The sequence below is a fragment of the Anabrus simplex genome, chromosome 3 (assembly GCF_040414725.1).
Source record: "Anabrus simplex isolate iqAnaSimp1 chromosome 3, ASM4041472v1, whole genome shotgun sequence".
Lineage (NCBI taxonomy): Eukaryota > Metazoa > Arthropoda > Insecta > Orthoptera > Tettigoniidae > Anabrus > Anabrus simplex.
Window position 1 is genome coordinate 250,464,608 of NC_090267.1, and position 20,401 is coordinate 250,485,008.

The window sequence follows — 20,401 nt, forward strand, 5'->3', positions numbered from 1 at the left end:
AGGATCCAAATAGCGTTGCCTTGCTTCTTTACAGGCTCATAGTGGAATCTCGTACGTATGTAACAGAATAATAATAAAATATGTGATTCATTGCCGTCATTCTTCAACTAATATATCTCTTGTGAAGCTCAGATTGTATGGATTTCGTTATGGTATAGTTAATCCAATAAATTAGCTCCAAATCGACTAAGATAAATGTTAAATATTTATTCCAATTTGGAAACGAAGTTCTTTCCTTTATATTTTTGTTGGTGTGAATGCACTCAACAGCTGATCAGTAAGTACCCTTCACTATTAAGCGGTATCGGGCAAATTTATTGAAGTTCTGCGCCTCTCCGTGACGTAGTTCTATTGTAATCTGCTTATCTCCCTTTTAACTTATTTAATCTGCCGCACAGCGATTAAATCTTGATAACAGCTGTTTGGCGTGTAGCCGCGAACTATATTTCGTTTCCAAATTATGATATTTAGTTCAGCTGGATAATCCTTTTCAATCTAGTCTTGCGTCTTCTTACTGCTTCACGGTCTGATTATATAGTAAGTGATGAGTAAATTTTTTCTTGAATAATAGGTTTAAATAATATCCATTTGTCATTCTTTTCCTGCGCCTTCTATATATGGTTCTTTCCGTAACCGACTGATGAAAATACCTACATTTCGGTCCGTACTGACGTTAAATGCATTTTATTTAACATTTTGATCGCAGAGACTCCATCTTTGTTCCTACGGCTCTTATAAAGAACTGTGAAACGGCACAATACATACATACATACATACATACATACATACATACATACATACATACATACATACATACATACATACATACATACATACATACTATACCAGGAAATGCCCGTGTTTTATAGCTTGATGAGCATGAGATGGCACGCAGGGCATGAAAGGCACATCAATTTGGAGTAGGTACGGAGAGTGACAGGATTTGCTTTGAATTGAATTGTGAATTTTTAAAACAGTTTGCTTATTGTATAAAGTCAAGTTCATATCACCTCAGTACAGTGGAAGATGGATTGAGGTGACGTTTCTCCGTCTCGTGGCCGGCGATGTCCCGCATAGTTCTGCTACTCCTCCCGTCCTCGCCATGGGGAATCTCTCGGCACCATGGGACCACGTACACTCCAACCAAGGCAACTCTGGATGTCCTTGAACTTCTAGAATTTCTTGAAGATCTTAAAGGTCTAGGAGTTTGGGTACCCGGGATCACTCACTCAGAAGGATAGCGCAAACACGCATTTAAGCCCCCTGGACATGTTGGACGGATTAGTTCGAGGTGTTATTTTTGAACTAACTTTAATCGTTCCCACGAAAGGATTTGAAAATGTAAAGATGCAGTGTCCAATTTCAATGGAATCGAAAACAAATGCTTCTTTAAGGTAAATTAAATGGTCACTGACTTGAGAAAATTAAAAATATAACTTTCTTGTGGCCGAAAGTCAAAAGAATCGAACCCGCATTCTTCTCAAGTTAAGTCACACTTGGCACAGATTATAACATTGTTCACACAAAACAAAGAGTTCACTTATGCTTTAATGTTGGAAGAAGATATGACAACTATTTTTAGAGTTCTACTGTATGCGATAGCTTTGAATGTATTTACAAAATATATTCAACACTGCTATGACACCATAAATTGCATTTACTTCACGTTTTTAGAAGTTAAATGCTTTACATGTGAATTTAGTTCCGTTCACACGCACTGTTATACAGACATATGACAAGAAGACTAGACTATTAATACAGGAGTGAAATTAGTCCCGTTCACTCACACTGTCATGTTTATTTTCAAACACGAATAATAATACTGGTAGGATTTCATAATAATCTAATCGTAAAAATTAGTTCCGTTCACTGATAGTTGTAGGTTCATTTAAATGTACCGTGAAATTAATGATTGATTCACATGTGAAGTTTTAATGTTTTCCTAACATCCAAATTTCATTTGAGAAAATACAAGTCCTGATGCACTGTTTAAGATTTTAAGTTTGCTATCAGGAGAAATATTTCAATCACCTTGAGATATTTAAAGTATCGCACTTCTCAATTTTACGACTGATTTCGCAGTGACTATTGAAATGTTTCAAAGTTATTCTCACCGTAATTTAGTAAGAGTTGAAACCGTAGACTTTGATTCTCCAATATTATATCGTAACACCAACATCCATCAGCCAACCATCCTGGTTCGACTGTGGGACAAGACTGTGTTGTGTCGAATTCTCACTTCTCTTTTATACCGAAGTCGCCAAGACTGCAGCTGTTTCATTCCTCTCAACACCTTTCTCAATCCGAGGTGGTTTTTAAAGAAAGTTGGTGGTATTGTTGATATTAAAATGTTGTGAACGGTGATGTTATTCTCATATTCATATACGAGATATTCAGGGCAGAAAGTATGGAAATTTCTATAAATGATGTAACTTAGCCTTGGCGAGTTGGGGCTGGCTAGGGCTCTAGGAGTTTGGCTGACTCCTACGTCCTTCGCCGCATGCTTGTTGTAGCCGGCTGCTCGACGGGCGCGCGGCGTGTATTTCAATGTTTTAAATACTTCAACACCAGTGTTGGACCATTGTTTCTGGTACAATACATACATACATACATACATACATACATACATACATACATACATACATACATACATACATACATACATACATACATACATACATACATACATACATACATACATACATACATACATACATACATACATACATACATACATACATACATACATACATACATACATACATACATACATACATACATACACGTGTATAACAGGAAGAAATGCAAGGTAGTTAGAGTAAGAGAGAGGGATCAGGCACACGTCTCCCCACCACGCTTGGCCGTCAGTGACGATATCGACAACCTTCAGCGCCTTGTCTTCTGTATGAGGTAATACCAAATACACGTACTCAGCTGTGAGCTATTCTGTTTCAGCCACAAGTTAGACCTAAGAGAACTTTATTGATATTTTAACATCACATCAGAAAAGGCATTCCATTTCACTATTACATTAGAATAATAATAAGATATCAAATACAGTGTGAATCATGCAGCGTTTCTGAAGTATTTAGATCTGTATTAAAGATTAATAATGCTAAGACTGTGATCGCAGTAAAATGGCCATTCCATATGTTCATGTTCTCAACACCTATGATAACAATAATAAGGGGGCTTTAATTGTTAAAGACTCGAACATTAAATCTTGCTGACTTCAAAAGGTACGTCCGTTTTTACAAACAATATTTGGAAATTGTATACACTGTCAACAGAACAAACAGTATAGTAAATGTTCTCCCCGAAGTGCCAAGAACTGACAAATTCCACGTTTTAGATAGGTTATATAAAGTAATGAGCCTGTATATTAACATTCTTATCACTAGTTCATATACAAAATAATAAACTGCCTTTCTTAAAAAATTAACAGGTGTGCTATACATATAAAGAATAATGCTGATATTACTTATCTATAGTATCAGTGGAATTTCTTTGCTTTTCTTCTTTCTTTATCGGTACTGTATTAACTTTAATCTGGTCTCTTGACTGTCTTACTTTTGTTTAAAGCGTTCATCGAATATAAGAACGGCTTTTCACGAAGCAACCTGCAAACTTAGACATTTTGGGGAATTTCTTCTTCAGGATATCCGTAAGATTTGTGATGATGTTAGAACCGTTTTTCAGTTCTTTCCCATGGTAAAATTTGAACTCTTTTTCCATCTGCACTACCATGATGTACCATCTCTCTGTAGGCTGCATCAAACTGTCTCTAGACGTCTTTGAAGTATAATTTCCACCCGTTGTAGGTTGACCGGTTTTCTCTCCATAATCGCTTTCTATATCGAAGTTCTTCTTCTTTACCGTATAAGCTACAAAGCCAGTGAAGTCTTCAAGCAGGTCATCACGATCCTTGATTTAGCAACGGTCCTCAAGATGTTCCACTAGCTCTTCAAGGGCTTTAATGAACCCTTGCTCATCCTTCGGTAAAAAATCGGATGTTGTGGGCTCAACTCTGGCCTTACACTGGCACACGTTATCCGAGTTTGGATCGACTTCATCAGAAGCATATAACATATTTGGACGTAATATTTCATAAACTTCCGGAGAAAAGGGAATTTCTTATCGCCTGGGAAGCATTGAGGCTGATAAGCAATGATTTCACCCTTTGCGTCACAGCTGTCGGAATAGGATGGGCATAAAATCTTCCGAAACCTCGAAGCTGAGAAAGATAGCTTTCAATAATATCTTGATTACTTTTTACTGCCACCATATATTTAGGTCAGTGGCATTAAAGAACACATGAAAGTGTATGCTTTGTTCCTTTGCGTGCCTGCTATGTTTTGTGCAGACTGGAGTGGCACAAAAAACCATAATGAAGCATACTGCTTTTTACGTTTCATCACGTAAAATAAACACGCACGATTTCCTGTACACCACAGATATGTTACTATAGCGTATTATTAGCTCCTAGCTTCTGCACTGAAAGTGATTCTTATTCTAACTGCCTCTACCTCATTCAGGGCAGCTTCACTGCGACGGTCCTGCATGACGTCACAGCTCTGATTTGCTACTGCGCATCTCTTCCGTGATCCCTACCTTGTATTCTACGTACCTTGGGAGAAAGGGAATGTATACTGCGATCATAATGAAGAGCAGAGAATGATATTTGCTAGGTATAAGTGAACACCATTTTCATTTTTCGGACATATTTTAGGTGCTGGGATGATACGTTATAAAACAATATTTTTATGTGTGGTAATATAATAGGTAAGAACACGCGCAGCAGTATAGTGGCTTACATCTGCATGGGGTGAATCACTCTAGTGACAAGCTGAAGTGACCTTTCGTGACAAACACAATACACCTGGACGAAAGGCAGAGTAGTAAAGTGAATCACAAGCATAAGCACTGATTATTGCTAGACTGATTACGATCATGGTCTGTCTGTGGACTACAGATATAGTAACATTCTTGCTGGAAGAATGAAGTTTTCTACAAAGGAGTTGGTGGATATGCATATTATTTACGGTGAAGCACACCGTAATTCAGAATTCTGTCCAATACTACGGAGAACGTTTTTCTGATCACCGCACAACTATGGGCGAACTTTTATTGCTGCATACCAGAAAGGATACTGGTAGTGTTTTCCCGTTATATCGTGACTGCGGTCAGCAAGGTTCGCGGAAAGTATAAGCAGTAAAAGCCGACTTTTTGTACATAATTGAACAATTGAACGGCACGCGAAGTCTTACTCGCTATGTTTCTCCCACTGAACTAAGCATTTTGTCTTGCGTGAAGAGCGGTCTGATCATGTCCAACGTGTACAGTGCCTACAAATCGAGGATTTTTCATAAAGGTGCGAATCTTGGTTCGAGGTTTCTAAAAGAAACGGCACAACAGCTCTTCCAAGTCTGTTTCACGAGGAATGGGGTGTTAAATTTCCGTAATACCCATTCATAGCTTGTGCTAAACCCACATCGTACAATTTAGCAGGAATATTTTCAGTGGCGGATTACACTGAATGTGTGGGCCTGTTTCATTAGTGATTGACTAATTGAGCCACGGGTTCCACCCACGCATGTGACAGGTAAAACTTTCCTAATATTCCGCAGAGATAAATGTTTGGAGTATCTTGAGAATATACTGTTGCAAATGCGCGTGAACATATACTTTTTTCATGATGGTACACCACGTCGAGTGAGCCGTGGTGTACGTGAATACCTCGACCACTCCTTTCCACGCAATTGGATATGACGCAATGGACCAATTAGGTGGTAAATTTCGTCTCCTAATTTAATTCTCTTCGATTCTTACATGTGAGGCCATATCAAGAGTCCGGTTTATTCAAGTGAATTCGACATGGAGGATGACCGCCTCCAACGTACTTTTGCTACAGTGGAATTCATGCGGGGTGGACCTGCAAGTGTTAGCACGTGATCATGGATTCGTCGCTGTGAAGCAAATGGTGGACATATCGAACACCTACTCCAGTAGCTTAGGCATCCTCATTGTCAATTCAGAAGTGTTCCTACCTTTTACTCCATCGTGCGTAATATTGTCTGTACAAACGTCTACATCTGAAGTATATAATTTGGTTTTTATAAACCCTCCCAGCGTGTCATAGACATAGACACCAGTGCCGTATGCAGACAGTACAAGCGTACTTACAAATATGTGTTTACAGATACTCGTCGTGCGTGCAACGTAAAGTGAAACGAAAAAAGAAACTTTTGCTCTTAACAATAACAGGACGTTGACAGCTGTACCATACACTTGCTGTATAACCCTCACGTTTTCTATGTAGCTTTCCATTACACGCTGTATACACACGTGCATGCATAATTTGTGCGGTTTTCGAATCCTGGTCAATGCATATGGGAATTTTGAAGTGAAAGGACAGGTTCATGCAGTTCGGATCCCGCGCACATATGGAGGTTCCGTGGTTATGAGCACGATGCCAACAGTCGCGTAAAACAAGAAGCTTGCTTAGCTCTTGCTGTACCCTTCAGCTTTCAGTTTACAAACCTCTGAATGAACTCAGAAAACAACCCTCTGTTTGCGACTAGCACTATCGCTTATACTGTTTCTACGTCCTTTATAGTTACTCTGTTGTTCAATGTTCCAGTGTTGATTACTTTTATTACAGAAAAATCATCGTCTCATAAGCCCCCTTCTACTCGTGTTACTTTCATGACCGCTTCCATAACTCTCTTTGGTAAACCTAATGTGATCTCACCACCGAAGCTGGTCCATACAGACGTCGAGAATTTAATTCATTGGGTTAGTTCTGATGTAGTTTTTATCTCCTCGTCCCACCTGTTTGTCCCAGCAAAGGGACTTTGTCCAAAGGATTAATTCCGTGGATGCTAGGAAGTCTCCATTTTATTTTCATTTATATTCGTGGCAGTACGGAAGCAGCTTAGGTGAAGGGATTCTGATTAAAACCGTTCATGGACCCAGACACGTGTAATGCTGTGCAAGGGGCTACTTATAAAATCAGTCGTGCTACGAAATTATCAGTAAAATGTTGACAAAAAATATTTCGAAAAGCGATCTTCCAAAACATCATGATAACAATTTCAAGAGGATCCCTCGAATAATTGCGGATGTGTAGAGTATTTTCTGTAATGTATCTTAACTATGAATTCCAAATTCCATTTTCTTGGAAGTGGGTTGACATTGCGGCTTGAAATTTGCACCGGTGAAAGTTTTCACCATGTTCTGCACGTAAGCTATATTCAAAATGGATCAGATCGGTGCGGACACGCTGGTAAGGACTCCATGTGAGTTTTAATTAGTTAATTAATACACCAAATGTATAATCAGAGATGTTTTACACGCGCAGATCGTACAGCATGGACGAACGAGTGGATTTTATTCCAGCCTTCAAAAATTTGATTACGTCCTCCAGGTCTGAACCTGTGACCTTGCGATCTGAAAACCAATGTTTTACCACTACTTCATAGAAGGGTAAAACTTGTACTGGTTACATTGTTCTGTATTATTGTACATGTACTTTTTTAGGAATGCTTCTTTATTAATTAAATAATATGAATATCAAAATACATTCTGATGTAATCGGTGAGCACTCTGCCCTGAGTTTGAGGTGAGGTTTCAGCTAATATTAGACATCATCTTTTGGAAGAAGAGATCAATTCCTTCAAAAATGTCTACCTAATGAAGGTGATTGAACAACTCACCTGGCGGGTAGTCGACGTAGCTGACCGTTGTGAAGGCTGCGAATGGCGCAGCACTCACTAGCGACACCACCCATAGCACGGCGATGATACGAACTGCTCTCTGCAGTCCCTCCTTGCTGTGGGAGTAGAGAGGATGGCAGATGGCAAGGTAGCGCTCAATCGAAAAGGCAACTATCGTCAGAACGGACGTGTATGACATCCTGAAACAAGAAGCATTTCATGCCATAATATGAAAACCTTTTCCTAAATTGACATACTTCAGAAGTCACTTATTTTTTGTTTTCAGATAAATAGTTTGAAATAGAGTTACCAATATAAGTAATTATGAATTACAACTGCGTTGTCAATATTAGCATTCACTTACCAAAATATCTGACCATTAAAAATAGTAGTAACACGACTACATGACATGGAGTCAAAACTCTTTGGAGGTAATCATTTTAGGATGTCTTTGTAAGAGAATAATGAAGTCTGGTACATGATAAACTGTGAATGTTATTATATTTCATTAATTTTCCTTACATGAAGGTAATGCAGCGTATCATTCAAATTTCATGATCAAAGATTCATGTATTTTTTCATTGATTTGCCCTTCCTAAAAATACATTATTCCAAACTACCATTGCAGGATGCTGCTGATTAATGCCTAATTTATTTTAAAGTGACTTAATGTCGTTCAGCTTCTCCTTTTTTACTGGATGATCTAATGTTTCTTTCTTGTGGTTTCAATGCTGGCCAGTTTTTCCCTCTTTTTTAATAATGTTTAATATTGCTTTACCCAAATAATTAGTATTCCAAGCTACATTGCTGAGTGTTACCACAAGCCATTTCCCATCTGTTATATTAAAATCCATTTTGGATTTAATAAGCTTCCTGGCAGACAGTCTCCACTCGTAAGGAAACCAGTCTTTACCTAGTACAAGTATATGCCCAACATTTTCAGAGATATTGTGATAGTCTGTTGGCAAAAAGACTTGATCCTATCTACGCATCTTTCTCTCCACCCGTTCAAAGATACTATCTGCAGGTAATTTCCGTGCAGGAAATGTTAATTTAATAGTTAACAGCCAGTTTGCCAAGCATTGCTAGCAAAACACAATTTTTGTTCTGTGCGCTACGTCCGTCGCAAAACCGATTGCTTTTTCTTTATTTGTGAATATGAAGTACAGAACGTGGACAAATAGTGATACAGTGCACTGCAGTCCGGCTCCATGGCTAAATGGTTAGCGTGCTGGCCTTTGGCCACACGGGTCCCGGGTTCAATTCCCGGCAGGGTCGGGAATTTTAACCTTAATTGGTTAATTTCGCTGGCACAGAGGCTGGGTGTATGTGTCGTCTTCATCACCATTTCATCCTCATCACGACGCGCAGGTTGCCTACGGGAGTCATATCAAAAGACCTGCACCTGGCGAGCCGAACTTGTCCTCGGACACTCCCGGCACCATACGCCATTTCAGTGCACTGCAAACCTGAGAACTACCACGCAATGCATCATTTTCTCCCCATATGTAAAATGGTAACATCAGTATATTTTGTTGCAACTTTGCACAATAGTGAAGAACAATACCCAGTTAGTACTGCCAAAGTTGACGATAGTAAAACGCCTCACCCAATGGAGTACGTGGCAAGGGCTGATTTAGATCAAAAACGAAATACGAAACAAGCCACATCATCACACGTATTATTTCAATCATTAGTTCATAAAATCTCGACGCACGGCGTTTATATACGAGCAGTTACACTATTTTCTTGGGTTTACCTTCATCCTGTTCATATTTCAAACTTTGCTGGTGTTCTTCACATTAAATACATGCATCTGTTCGTGGTATACCAAACCCAAGAATGAATTCACGAGTGAAAACTTTTATCAAAGTGATACTTGCAGGACTGGGCTTCTACATTTTCCTTGTTCACTTCAAGGAATAACTTCCACATTAATCTTATACATAAGCGTGATTGTAAATACTTTCTATTTGGATTCTTCTATCGCCCGTAATGTCCATAAAACATTTGAAACCCAGAGTGTGTTGACGAATCAGGTCCTTGATAAAATCGGTCCGAGTATTAAGACATTTTCCACCCCTCCTTTCTCTTCTGGGAGAAATATTTTTTAAAATAATATGATGCAAGACGTTGAGCACGTTTAGTATTCACAGCCAGAATGCTTCTGAAACTTGAAAACACACTTTAATGTTGTTTCCTTATTCCGTTTGAATGAAGTAGGATACAGAACATTCTCGAGTTCGTTCATTCAGCTTCCTTTTAACACATTTCATTTTGTTTTTGCACCTGTATGGCATTTATTATTAATGAGTATTGTTCCACTTTAGTTTTGTTATTGTAAAATTTTGTGTGAAAACGCTTACAGTCCGCGGAAATAATTTCAGAAGCCTTACAAATTCTATCATTACGATTACATGCCACTCTTGGTTCGGTACCATCAGTAACATATTTAAACAGTTTCCTTTCTTTAGCCCTTTATTTTATGAAGGGCCAACGACCATTTCCTCGCTGGGCGATCTGAGTGACGCTTGACTTCTTCAAGACTAGCTATTTATTTATAGTTAACACATTAAAAGCAAAAAATGAAAACCACTACACAATCTCACATAAAACTTACTGTTCCCCATACAACCTGCTCCGTCATAGAAGCAGCCTTGATGAATCACGTGGGCTGTATAAGTCAGCGGATTGGCCAGACGGATACAACACACATTTATAATAATGAAAGGAAGTGTTTGTGTTTTGCGTGTGTGCGCGCGCAATGTCCAGGAAAATCTACAGGACGCAGAGAACTGAAATTTTGAACATAGGTTGATGGAACGAGTTCTGAATGCACCCCGAAGCCGGATTTTTCATTTTCGCTTTCATTGGTGAGTTATGAATGGAAAGCCATCGGAAAACGTGTGTTGAGATATGACAATCCAACGTGCTGTAACCAAGATTTAATGCATAAATTCATTGTCGCTAGGCAACGGACGTAAGATGCGTAATACAAGTCAAGGAGCCATTTTCAGTCCATGGTGTAGGAACCCATATTCTGTCCCAGACACGAGGAGCCATATCGATGGCTTTCTTTTAAAACGTCGTATGTCCAAATGTTCTTCCTACCGAAGGACTCGTCATGCCATCAGAACAATTATCGCTGTATTCATTTTCCTATGCCAATGTCTACAGGAAAATGGACCTCACCTTACCGTACTGTAATGATGTTGTTTGTATGGCGAATTTGCACACTACTACAGTATGATGTATTTAAGGTTCATTTACCTTTATACGGTAACATAGGAATAGGAACACAACGAAAATTATTCTGATGAACTACGCAGAGATCTGAAATTTTGAACATAGGTTGATGGAAGGAGTTCCGAATGCACCTCGAAGCCGGATTTTTCATTTTCGCTTTCATTGGTGAGTGATGAACGAAAAACCATCGGAAGACGTGGTGTTGGGATATGTCAATCCAACGTGTTGTCACCAGATTTAATGCACAGATTCACTGTCGCATGTGGTTGGTAGGCATAACCAGTGTGAAGGAATACAGTGGGTAGGAAGAGCATTTGGACTTACGAGGTTTTAAAAGAAATCCATCGATATTCAGTCAGCCCGTGATATCCAGAATTGTTTGTCTGTATGTGTGCGATGTACGGCCAAATCCACGGAACGGAGGGTCCTATAGATGTGTTTTCTCAACAACATGAAAAATATAGGTAAACAAACGCTTATTATCTGTGAAACTACCATAGACAGGAACAGGAGAAGTTACATTGTTCTGAAATATGGTCTTTGAGAAAGCGTAAATAGCGAAAATGCATAAATAACTCTATGGTAAATAAATAAATAAATAAATAAATAAATAAATAAATAAATAAATAAATAAATAAGGCGATTCGTGATGCGGCGCATTAAAAGGTCGTATTAAGAGATTACAATAACATAGAAGTACCAAAATAATAGGTGAAAAACAGATCAAATAATAATAATAATAATAATAATAATAATAATAATAATAATAATAATACACTGACTGACAGAGCAAATGCAACACCAAGAAGGAGTGGTCAGAACTTTATGCCAATTGCAGGGTAGACTGACGTCACTGAGGTATGCTCATGATGTGAAATGCGCCGCTGTGCTGCGCACGTAGCGAACGATAAATGGGACACGGCGTTGGCGAATGGCCCACTTCGTACCGTGATTTCTCAGCTGACAGTCATTGTAGAACGTGTTGTCGTGTGCCACAGGACACGTGTATATCTAAGAAAGCCAGGCCGCCGTCAACGGAGGCATTTCCAGCAGACAGACGACTTTACGAAGGGTATGGTGATCGGGCTGAGAAGGGCAGGTTGGTCGCTTCGTCAAATCGCAGCCGATACCCATAGGGATGTGTCCACGGTGTAGCGCCTGTGGCGAAGATGGTTGGCGCAGGGACATGTGGCACGTGCGAGGGGTCCAGGCGCAGCCCGAGTGACGTCAGCACGCGAGGATCGGCGCATCCGCCGCCAAGCGGTGGCAGCCCCACACGCCACGTCAACCGCCATTCTTCAGCATGTGCAATATCGACCAGAACAATTTCCCGTCGATTGGTTGAAGGAGGCCTGCACTCCCGGCGTCCGCTCAGAAGACTACCATTGACTCCACAGCATAGACGTGCACGCCTGGCATGGTGCCGGGCTAGAGCGACTTGGATGAGGGAATGGCGGAACGTCGTGTTCTCCGATGAGTCACGCTTCTGTTCTGTCAGTGATAGTCACCGCAGACGAGTGTGGCGTCGGCGTGGAGAAAGGTCAAATCTGGCAGTAACTGTGGAGCGCCCTACCGCTAGACAACGCGGCATCATGGTTTGGGGCGCTATTGCGTATGATTCCACGTCACCTCTAGTGCGTATTCAAGGCACGTTAAATGCCCACCGCTACGTGCAGCATGTGCTGCGGCCGGTGGCACTCCCGTACCTTCAGGGGCTGCCCAATGCTCTGTTTCAGCAGGATAATGCCCGCCCACACACTGCTCGCATCTCCCAACAGGCTCTACGAGGTGTACAGATGCTTCCGTGGCCAGCGTACTCTCCGGATCTCTCACCAATCGAACACGTGTGGGATCTCATTGGACGCCGTTTGCAAACTCTGCCCCAGCCTCGTACGGACGACCAACTGTGGCAAATGGTTGACAGAGAATGGAGAACCATCTCTCCGGACACCATCCGCACTCTTATTGGCCCTGTACCTCGACGTGTTTCTGCGTGCATCGCCGCTCGCGGTGATCCTACATCCTACTGAGTCGATGCCGTGCGCATTGTGTAACCTGCACATCGGTTTGAAATAAACACCAATTATTCGTCCGTGCCGTCTCTGTTTTTTCCCCAACTTTCATCCCTTTCGAACCACTCCTTCTTGGTGTTGCATTTGCTCTGTCAGTCAGTGTAAATACATGTGTTACCCGACCAAGGCGAGTGGATCTGCGGGAAGAATGTGAACTAGCGTTGTGACGTACGCGCAACGCACGGAAATACCGTATAGACCGGTTAGATAATATGCTCCCTCAAGCAACGATCTAGAATAACATAGAGAAGCGGAAGCTCTGCCTGGCTGAAGCTAATTGAACGAACGTCCGCCATGTTTAAAGTGGTCACATATGCAACGGGGCGTGGCTCTTGAATGTCGAAAAATGTTGAAAATACGCATTATAGAATCACTGATGTAAAATTAAAGACCGTTAACTGAAAGCTTAGAGCATTAATACAGTAATCCTAGAGTACGAATAGCGTCACTTAATCCATGTTGCGGCGCGTGGGCAACATCACGATCAGTTGATTGTAGAGTTATTCGAAAAGGATATAAGAAGAATCGCCATACAGTGACATAAGAACAGGCCACGAAATGGGAACAAGAGCGTTACCCTGCTTAGATTCTGTTGTTAAGCATAAATTACAATAACAACCCTGGACATAAATAGTTATGACAGAAATCCTTTAAACGAAAAGGACCTACGATAGGTTACAACCTCATTCTGACCTTATCTTTAAACTTATTCCATCTCCATGAGCACCACTATAATTGTTTAATGTAATTCTTTGTTATAACGTAGACGACACATAATTTTTTCCCATTACCGTATCATACTGAAACTACTAGCTGAAAGTCAACCTTGAAAGTTGTCCATTAGGAAATGTAGTCCGATTTTAAATATTAATGCGACTGACATCTGCAATAAACACATAAATTCCACAAACAGCAGTAAATACTTTACTTCCCCTGCTTTGTGATCGTTTGACTGAAACAGGCCTAAATCAAACCAATGCCCACGCAGGGGAGTGGCACATAGCCTTCAGGGCGATTCTTCGTCTTCTTCTTCCTCCTGTTCTGCCACTTTTTCCCCCACACCTGTGGGATTGTAAGTGAGATTGTGTAGCACATGTGGATTTGGCTCCGTTTTATGTCCGGATGCCCTTCCTGACTCCAACGCTATATGGAGGGGTGTAATTACTATTGCGTGTACCAGGCGAGTTGGATGTGTGGTCAGGGCGCGCTGCTGTGAGCTTGCAGTCTGGAGATAGTGGGTTCGAACCCCACTGTCACGAGCGCTAAAGATGGTTTTCCGTGGTTTTCCATTTTCACACGAGGCAAATGTTAGGACTGTTCCTTAATTAAGACCACGACTGCTTCCTTTTTGCTCCTATCCCTTTCCTATCCCATCGTCACCATAAGACCTATATGTGTCAGTGCGACATAAATTTCCTCAAAGTAAAGACTCGGTCACTCAGTTTCCCTACTCTCTTCATAACTACTGAGACGACTTATGTACGTCAATTTCTATAACACCACCACTCAAGCACAATGATAAACAAACATTTAACCCGTGCGGTACTACGAGCAAACGCGAAATAATTAACATAAACTTCTGTTGGTCTTGTCCTTCACATCTTAATGTACGCCTACCTTTTAGTTTCATTTCTTGATAAGGAGTCGGGGATGAGGTGAGATTAAACTATATGGCATCATTTTATGGCCCAATGCCATTTCTGACGCCGACTGCAGTTCAGGAGATAATGAAGATGAAGTGGATGATGTCGAATGAAATTGTGTAAGAATGTGACACAATCGGCTGTGGCCAAGGAATAGGAACTGTCCCGGCATTTTCCTAGAAGTAAAAACGGGAAACTACAGGAAACCATTCTGAGGTCAGCCGACACTGGATCTCAAAGCCATTCGTCTCCCGAATACAGGCTCAGGCACGTTTGGCCACTCTGTTCGGTCTTCACAAGTAGTATAATTGGACAGTTCGGCCGCCTCCTCCCGCGGGAAATTTGAATTTTGGCAGGAAATTGGAATTCTGGAGAGAAATTTGAATTTTGGCGGGAGATTTGAATTTTGGCGGGAGATTTGAATTTTGGCGCGAGATTTGAATTTGTAAACAAAGCCACGTGCTTTTTGACAGCTGTCATCGACAACAACACATCGCAAACCTCACTGCTGCCATCTTGACGGGCCTAAACCTCAGTGGTACCAACTTAACCTAACTAGCGCGAGGTAAACAAAGCCACGTGTTTTCTTGACAGCCACGTGCTTTTTGACAGACAACAACGCATCGCTAACCTCAGTACTGCCATCTTGACGGGCCTAAACCTTAGTGGTACCAACTTAACCTAACTAGCGTGTGGTAAACAAAGCCACGTGCTTTTTGACAGCTGTCATCCACCATATTTAAACCACAGAGCACTGTGCTGCCCTCTTTATCGTAGTAGATGTAAATTCGTCACCTGTAATCAGCAGTGCTGCCATCTTGGCGGGCCTAAACCTTAGTGCTATCAACTTAACCTCACTAGCGTGAGATTAACAAATCCACGTGCAGCTGTCATCCGCCATCTTTAATCCATAGAGCACCGTGCTGCCCTCTTTGTGGTGGCGGATAATTTGAAAAATGCTTTTTGATAGCAGCCATCTTTGAGTACCATGCTGCCCTCTTTAGCTACTTACCTTTGAAATGTGGTGGCGGTAAATTCCACGTGCTTTACAAACCTATATGCTTTTCTGACAGCTGTCATCCGCCATATTTAATCCAGAGAGAACAGTGCTGCCCTCTATGTGGTGGCGGCAAATTTCACGTGCTCTTGTTTGGAAACAAATCAACATGCTTTTTTTTTGACAGCTGTCAACCGCCATCTTTAATCACCGTGCTGCCCTCTTTAGCTACTTACCTTTGGCAGCTGTCATCCGCTATCTTTAATCCAGAGAGAACAGTGCTGCCCTCTATGTGGTGGCGGCAAATTCCACGTGCTCTTGTTTGGAAACAAATCAACATGCTTTTTTTGACAGCTGTCAACCGCCATCTTTAATCACCGTGCTGCCCTCTTTAGCTACTTACCTTTGACAGCTGTCATCCGCCATATTTAATCCAGAGAGAACAGTGCTGCCCTCTATGTGGTGGCGGCAAATTCCACGTGCTCTTGTTTGGAAACAAATCAACATGCTTTTTTTTGACAGCTGTCAACCGCCATCTTTAATCACCGTGCTGCCCTCTATGTGGTGGCGGTAAATTCTACGTGCTTTACAAACCTATATGCTTTTCTGACAGCTGTCATCCGCCATCTTTAAGCTGTAAATCCCGGATTCTCATGTTAAAAGAGCATCTAGTTGTAAAACAGATTCTTAATCCGAGTTCTTTGACGTCAGGAAGGGCAACCGGTCGAAAACAATAGTGTATGATGTAAGAGGCTAGATACTGCTAGTTTTGCGTCAGGAAGGGCAACTACACAAATTCTTGCGTTTTAAAAATCTTAATTTTGCGTCAGGAAGGGCATCCGGCTGTAAAACAATAGTTCGTCATACAGCGATTTAAAATCTAAGAAGAGCATCTAGCTGTAAATCCCCGATTCACGTGTTAGAAGTTGTAAAACAGATTCTTAATCCGAGTTCTTTGACGTCAGGAAGGGCAACCGGGCGAAAACAATAGTGTGTGATGTAAGAGGCTAGATACTGCCAGTTTTGCGTCAGGAAGGGTAACTAGTCTTAAAACAAATTCTTGCGATTTAAAATCTTAGTTTTGCGTCAGGAAGGGCATCCGGCTGTAAAACAATAGTTCGTGATACAGCGATTTAAAATCTAAGAAGAGCATCTAGCTGTAAATCCCGATTCTCGTGTTAGAAGTTGTAAAACAGATTCTTAATCCGAGTTCTTTGACGTCAGGAAGGGCAACCGGTCGAAGACAATAGTGTATGATGTAAGAGGCTAGATACTACTAGTTTTTGCGTCAGGAAGGGCAACTAGTCTTAAAACAAATTCTTCTGATTTAAAATCTTAGTTTTGCGTCAGGAAGGGCATCCGGCTGTAAAACAATAGTTCGTGATACAGCGATTTAAAATCTAAGAAGAGCATCTAGCTGTAAATCCCTGATTCTCGTGTTAGAAGTTGTAAAACAGATTCTTAATCCGAGATCTTTGACGTCAGGAAGGGCAACCTGTCGAAAACAATAGTGTATGATGTAAGAGGCTAGATACTCCCAGTTTTGCATCAGGAAGGGCAATCGATCGTAATACGGATTCTTGCGATTTAAACTCTGTAAAACATATTTTAACCCCAAGAGAATCGAACCCGAGACTGCCGGGTGAGAAGCAAGCACACTAAACCAAACTGTAGGAGCTGGCAATTCTCTTTCTATATAATAATTTCATGTAGCTATTTCTAGCCAAGTGCAGTCTAAAAAAAATCCTAGTCTTGTTACATCAGGAAGGGTAACTGGCTAAACACCGGATTTAGAATAAGCAGACTCTAGAACGAGAAAAAATATCTGGGATGTGTTTTTGAAGCATGCCTACACACACGCGCGCATGCAAGCTGCATCCGGCTAGCCGGCTCCTACCTGGAATGCGTTTGCCTCAGCAGGGTACGAAGTCCGCTACACGTGTACAGTTCACATTAAAATTATTAGCAGCTTCTCGAGCTGAGCTCAAACCCCCCCGTTCAATCATAGTACAAATACGTCAGCTTGTAGAACTTGTATATTTCGGTACCTCAGCGTTTCGTGTTGTTGCTAACAGGTAGGGGGCACTGTGGATGTAGACTTAGCTTAGTAAAACTCACGACAATGTCCGACCTCAGTAGATTGAAACTTGGTTTCTTCCGAACATTGCAACTTTAGTCTATTGATAAATAGTTGTTCTCTTCAATCCTCATGCTATAGAAGAGGTCAATCTTATAATTTCAAACTTACAACCATGTCTGATCTCTATATGTTGAAACTTAGTTCCCCCCCCCCTAAAATTGCGATCGCGCGCTAACTTTCCAAGGCTCGATCCGCTGCAGAACTCTTAAATTCTGACACCTCGGCATCAACAGGAGGTTCGATTCCGGCTTAAATACGTCAGCCTGCGGGACTTCAGGAGAGCTCTTGTTGCATAAACACTTCGTTCCGACTGTACTGCAGTTGTCACCGATTTTCACATCCGCTTGGTAACAAGCAGCATATTTACTCGCTGCAGTCTGCGTGAAGCGCTCACACTTCTCTGTATGCGTTTATTACGTACACACATCTCCCGTCTAAGTACTGTCTGCTGTGAATATTATTCTTCAGCCTTTATCTTAAGGTAAGGTAGAACTGTTAGTTACTTTTTGCAAAGCAACTTCTACGCTAGGTAATAGACATCTACATTCATATATTGCACCCATAAGCGAATTTACGTAATTAATTTACAAATTAAAAGTTGAATATTTCGCATATGGGATACTACAGTAGGCTGGCAATCCAGCAGTCACAAAGGAACTTTCTGGCGCCAGTCAGGCGGCGAGTAGAATCCACAAAACTCTTCTTAGTGCACGACCAACTTGTAAACCACCTTGAGTACTCCTTCCAATAAAATTTATGACACCGCCTAGGAGTGGCGACTTTCTTCTGGTTCTCACGAGAAAATCACGCGTTGAGGCCTGACCTACTTAGCTAGGACAAAGGGGACAACGACAATAACCGCCAATCCTTGGGAGGAAATGGAAGTATCCACGTTACGAAGAGCGCGAAAGTCTCAGCCAATCACAAAATTCTAAATTTGAATGAACTGTCATAGCGGGAAATCTACAGTCAGTATTTCGCTATCTGAAGCCCGGTGTGGTGGTGAAAAACAGTGTCCTGATTTCTTTATAATATTTGGAAAATTATCAGTGCGAATCTGTGGTTAATTAGTGCCTAATTAATAAAATTTAACTTCACACGGAGGAGTAAGAGGACCCAGAAGAACGAACTGTCATGGCGGGATGGAGCCATTCACCGGAAGAAAATAACACCAGTGACGCGTGCCGTCGTGTGGATTATCCTGTGATCATTTCCCACGACGCAATATTACATGTAAGTCAGACAAAAATTAGGGAGATTTGTACATAAAATTTCAGAAACCTTAACCTACGGATGTACGATAAAGCGCTCCTGAGGGCTAGATCATTACGCCACATCCCTTCCACGGAACTATTTTCTAGGTGGGGGGAGAACTCTTTACAAAACCCAGCGACCAGGGGGTTGATTTCTCAGTGTTTCTTGAGTTCGCAGTGATTCTTCAGAATTCTCAGTGAAACTTCAGTTTGACAGTGCGAATCAGAGCGACAGTGTGACAGAGAGTGACCGCTAATTTAGTTAGTCAGCTTTACTTTTGGCTGGTAAGAAAGTGATTAGAGACACTTGTAGGCATTTTGAAAAGGCCTTGTATTTTTCACTTGGGAGAGTAACATTTCAGAAATGAACACTTTAACAAACTTTTGCTATTTATGCAGAGACAACAGACAAGAACTACACTTTCAACACTTGGCTTAAATAAACTCACATTACGAGTCGAGAGGAACAAGTCCATGTTTTCAGCATAATTACATAAAACCTCTCTAACCCACGGGTAGTTTCACATTTTGTTATCAGCATAAATTTCTCCACAACATTGGAACTGTATTTAGCTTGCTTTTACCATTTAATAAACTGTTTGGCAAGCGAGATGTTTACGGGCAGAAACTAGTAAAGGCAGACAGGGAGGAGAATGACTTTTCTTTAATGAAGGCCGCAGTGGTAGACCTTGACAAACAGTTATGTCCGTTGGGGTGAATGTACGGTAAGCTGCTATGTAAACAAAGCTGAGAGAACGGTGGCAGACCAACAGGTGATTTCCAGGCTGGTAGCGGGGACGACCGTCTAACTTCACGACAGGAGTCTGCAGTGGAGTGCGAGAAATACGAGTGTTTTCTGTCAACGTAAGCGTGTGTTACGCCATGGCAAATATGTGTCAAATTTGCGTGTGTAAAAATTTGGAATACCACATCAGCTTGAAGATGGAATTCTAAATTCACCATGACCGAGGCCGGAGGGTGAGTCAACATGCCTCCATCACACAGGTATGAGCATCAATAAATAATGTAAATAAATATGTAGGACCGTGACTAATCGATGATCAATGTAGCTTAAAGTATTAGGTAGGATTGTAAATAGTTCACATCTTTTAAATAATCATAATTGTAACTATCATAATAATAATAACAACAATAATAATAATAATAATAATAATAATAATAATAATAATAATAATAATAATCGAGTTATGTGTGCACTTCGTTTAGGTAGATGTTGTTTGCGTGTTGTTATGGATTGTTTCTGTAGTATGTCACTTTGACAGTTTAGGCAGCTATGATATTTGATCTATGAGTGTAATGCCGATTTATAAGTAA

The 20,401-nt window shown here is 41.1% G+C and overlaps 1 protein-coding gene across 1 annotated transcript in view; it reads right to left on the reverse strand.

Annotated features, from left to right (window-relative positions):
* Positions 1 to 20,401, reverse strand: part of LOC136866763 (neuropeptides capa receptor-like) — a 490,048-nt gene that overhangs the window by 67,577 nt on the left and 402,070 nt on the right. The window contains exon 3 of the mRNA XM_067143873.2: positions 7,716 to 7,915. Coding sequence (XP_066999974.2) covers positions 7,716 to 7,915 — 200 coding nt within the window. The remainder of the gene's footprint in view (positions 1 to 7,715; positions 7,916 to 20,401) is intronic.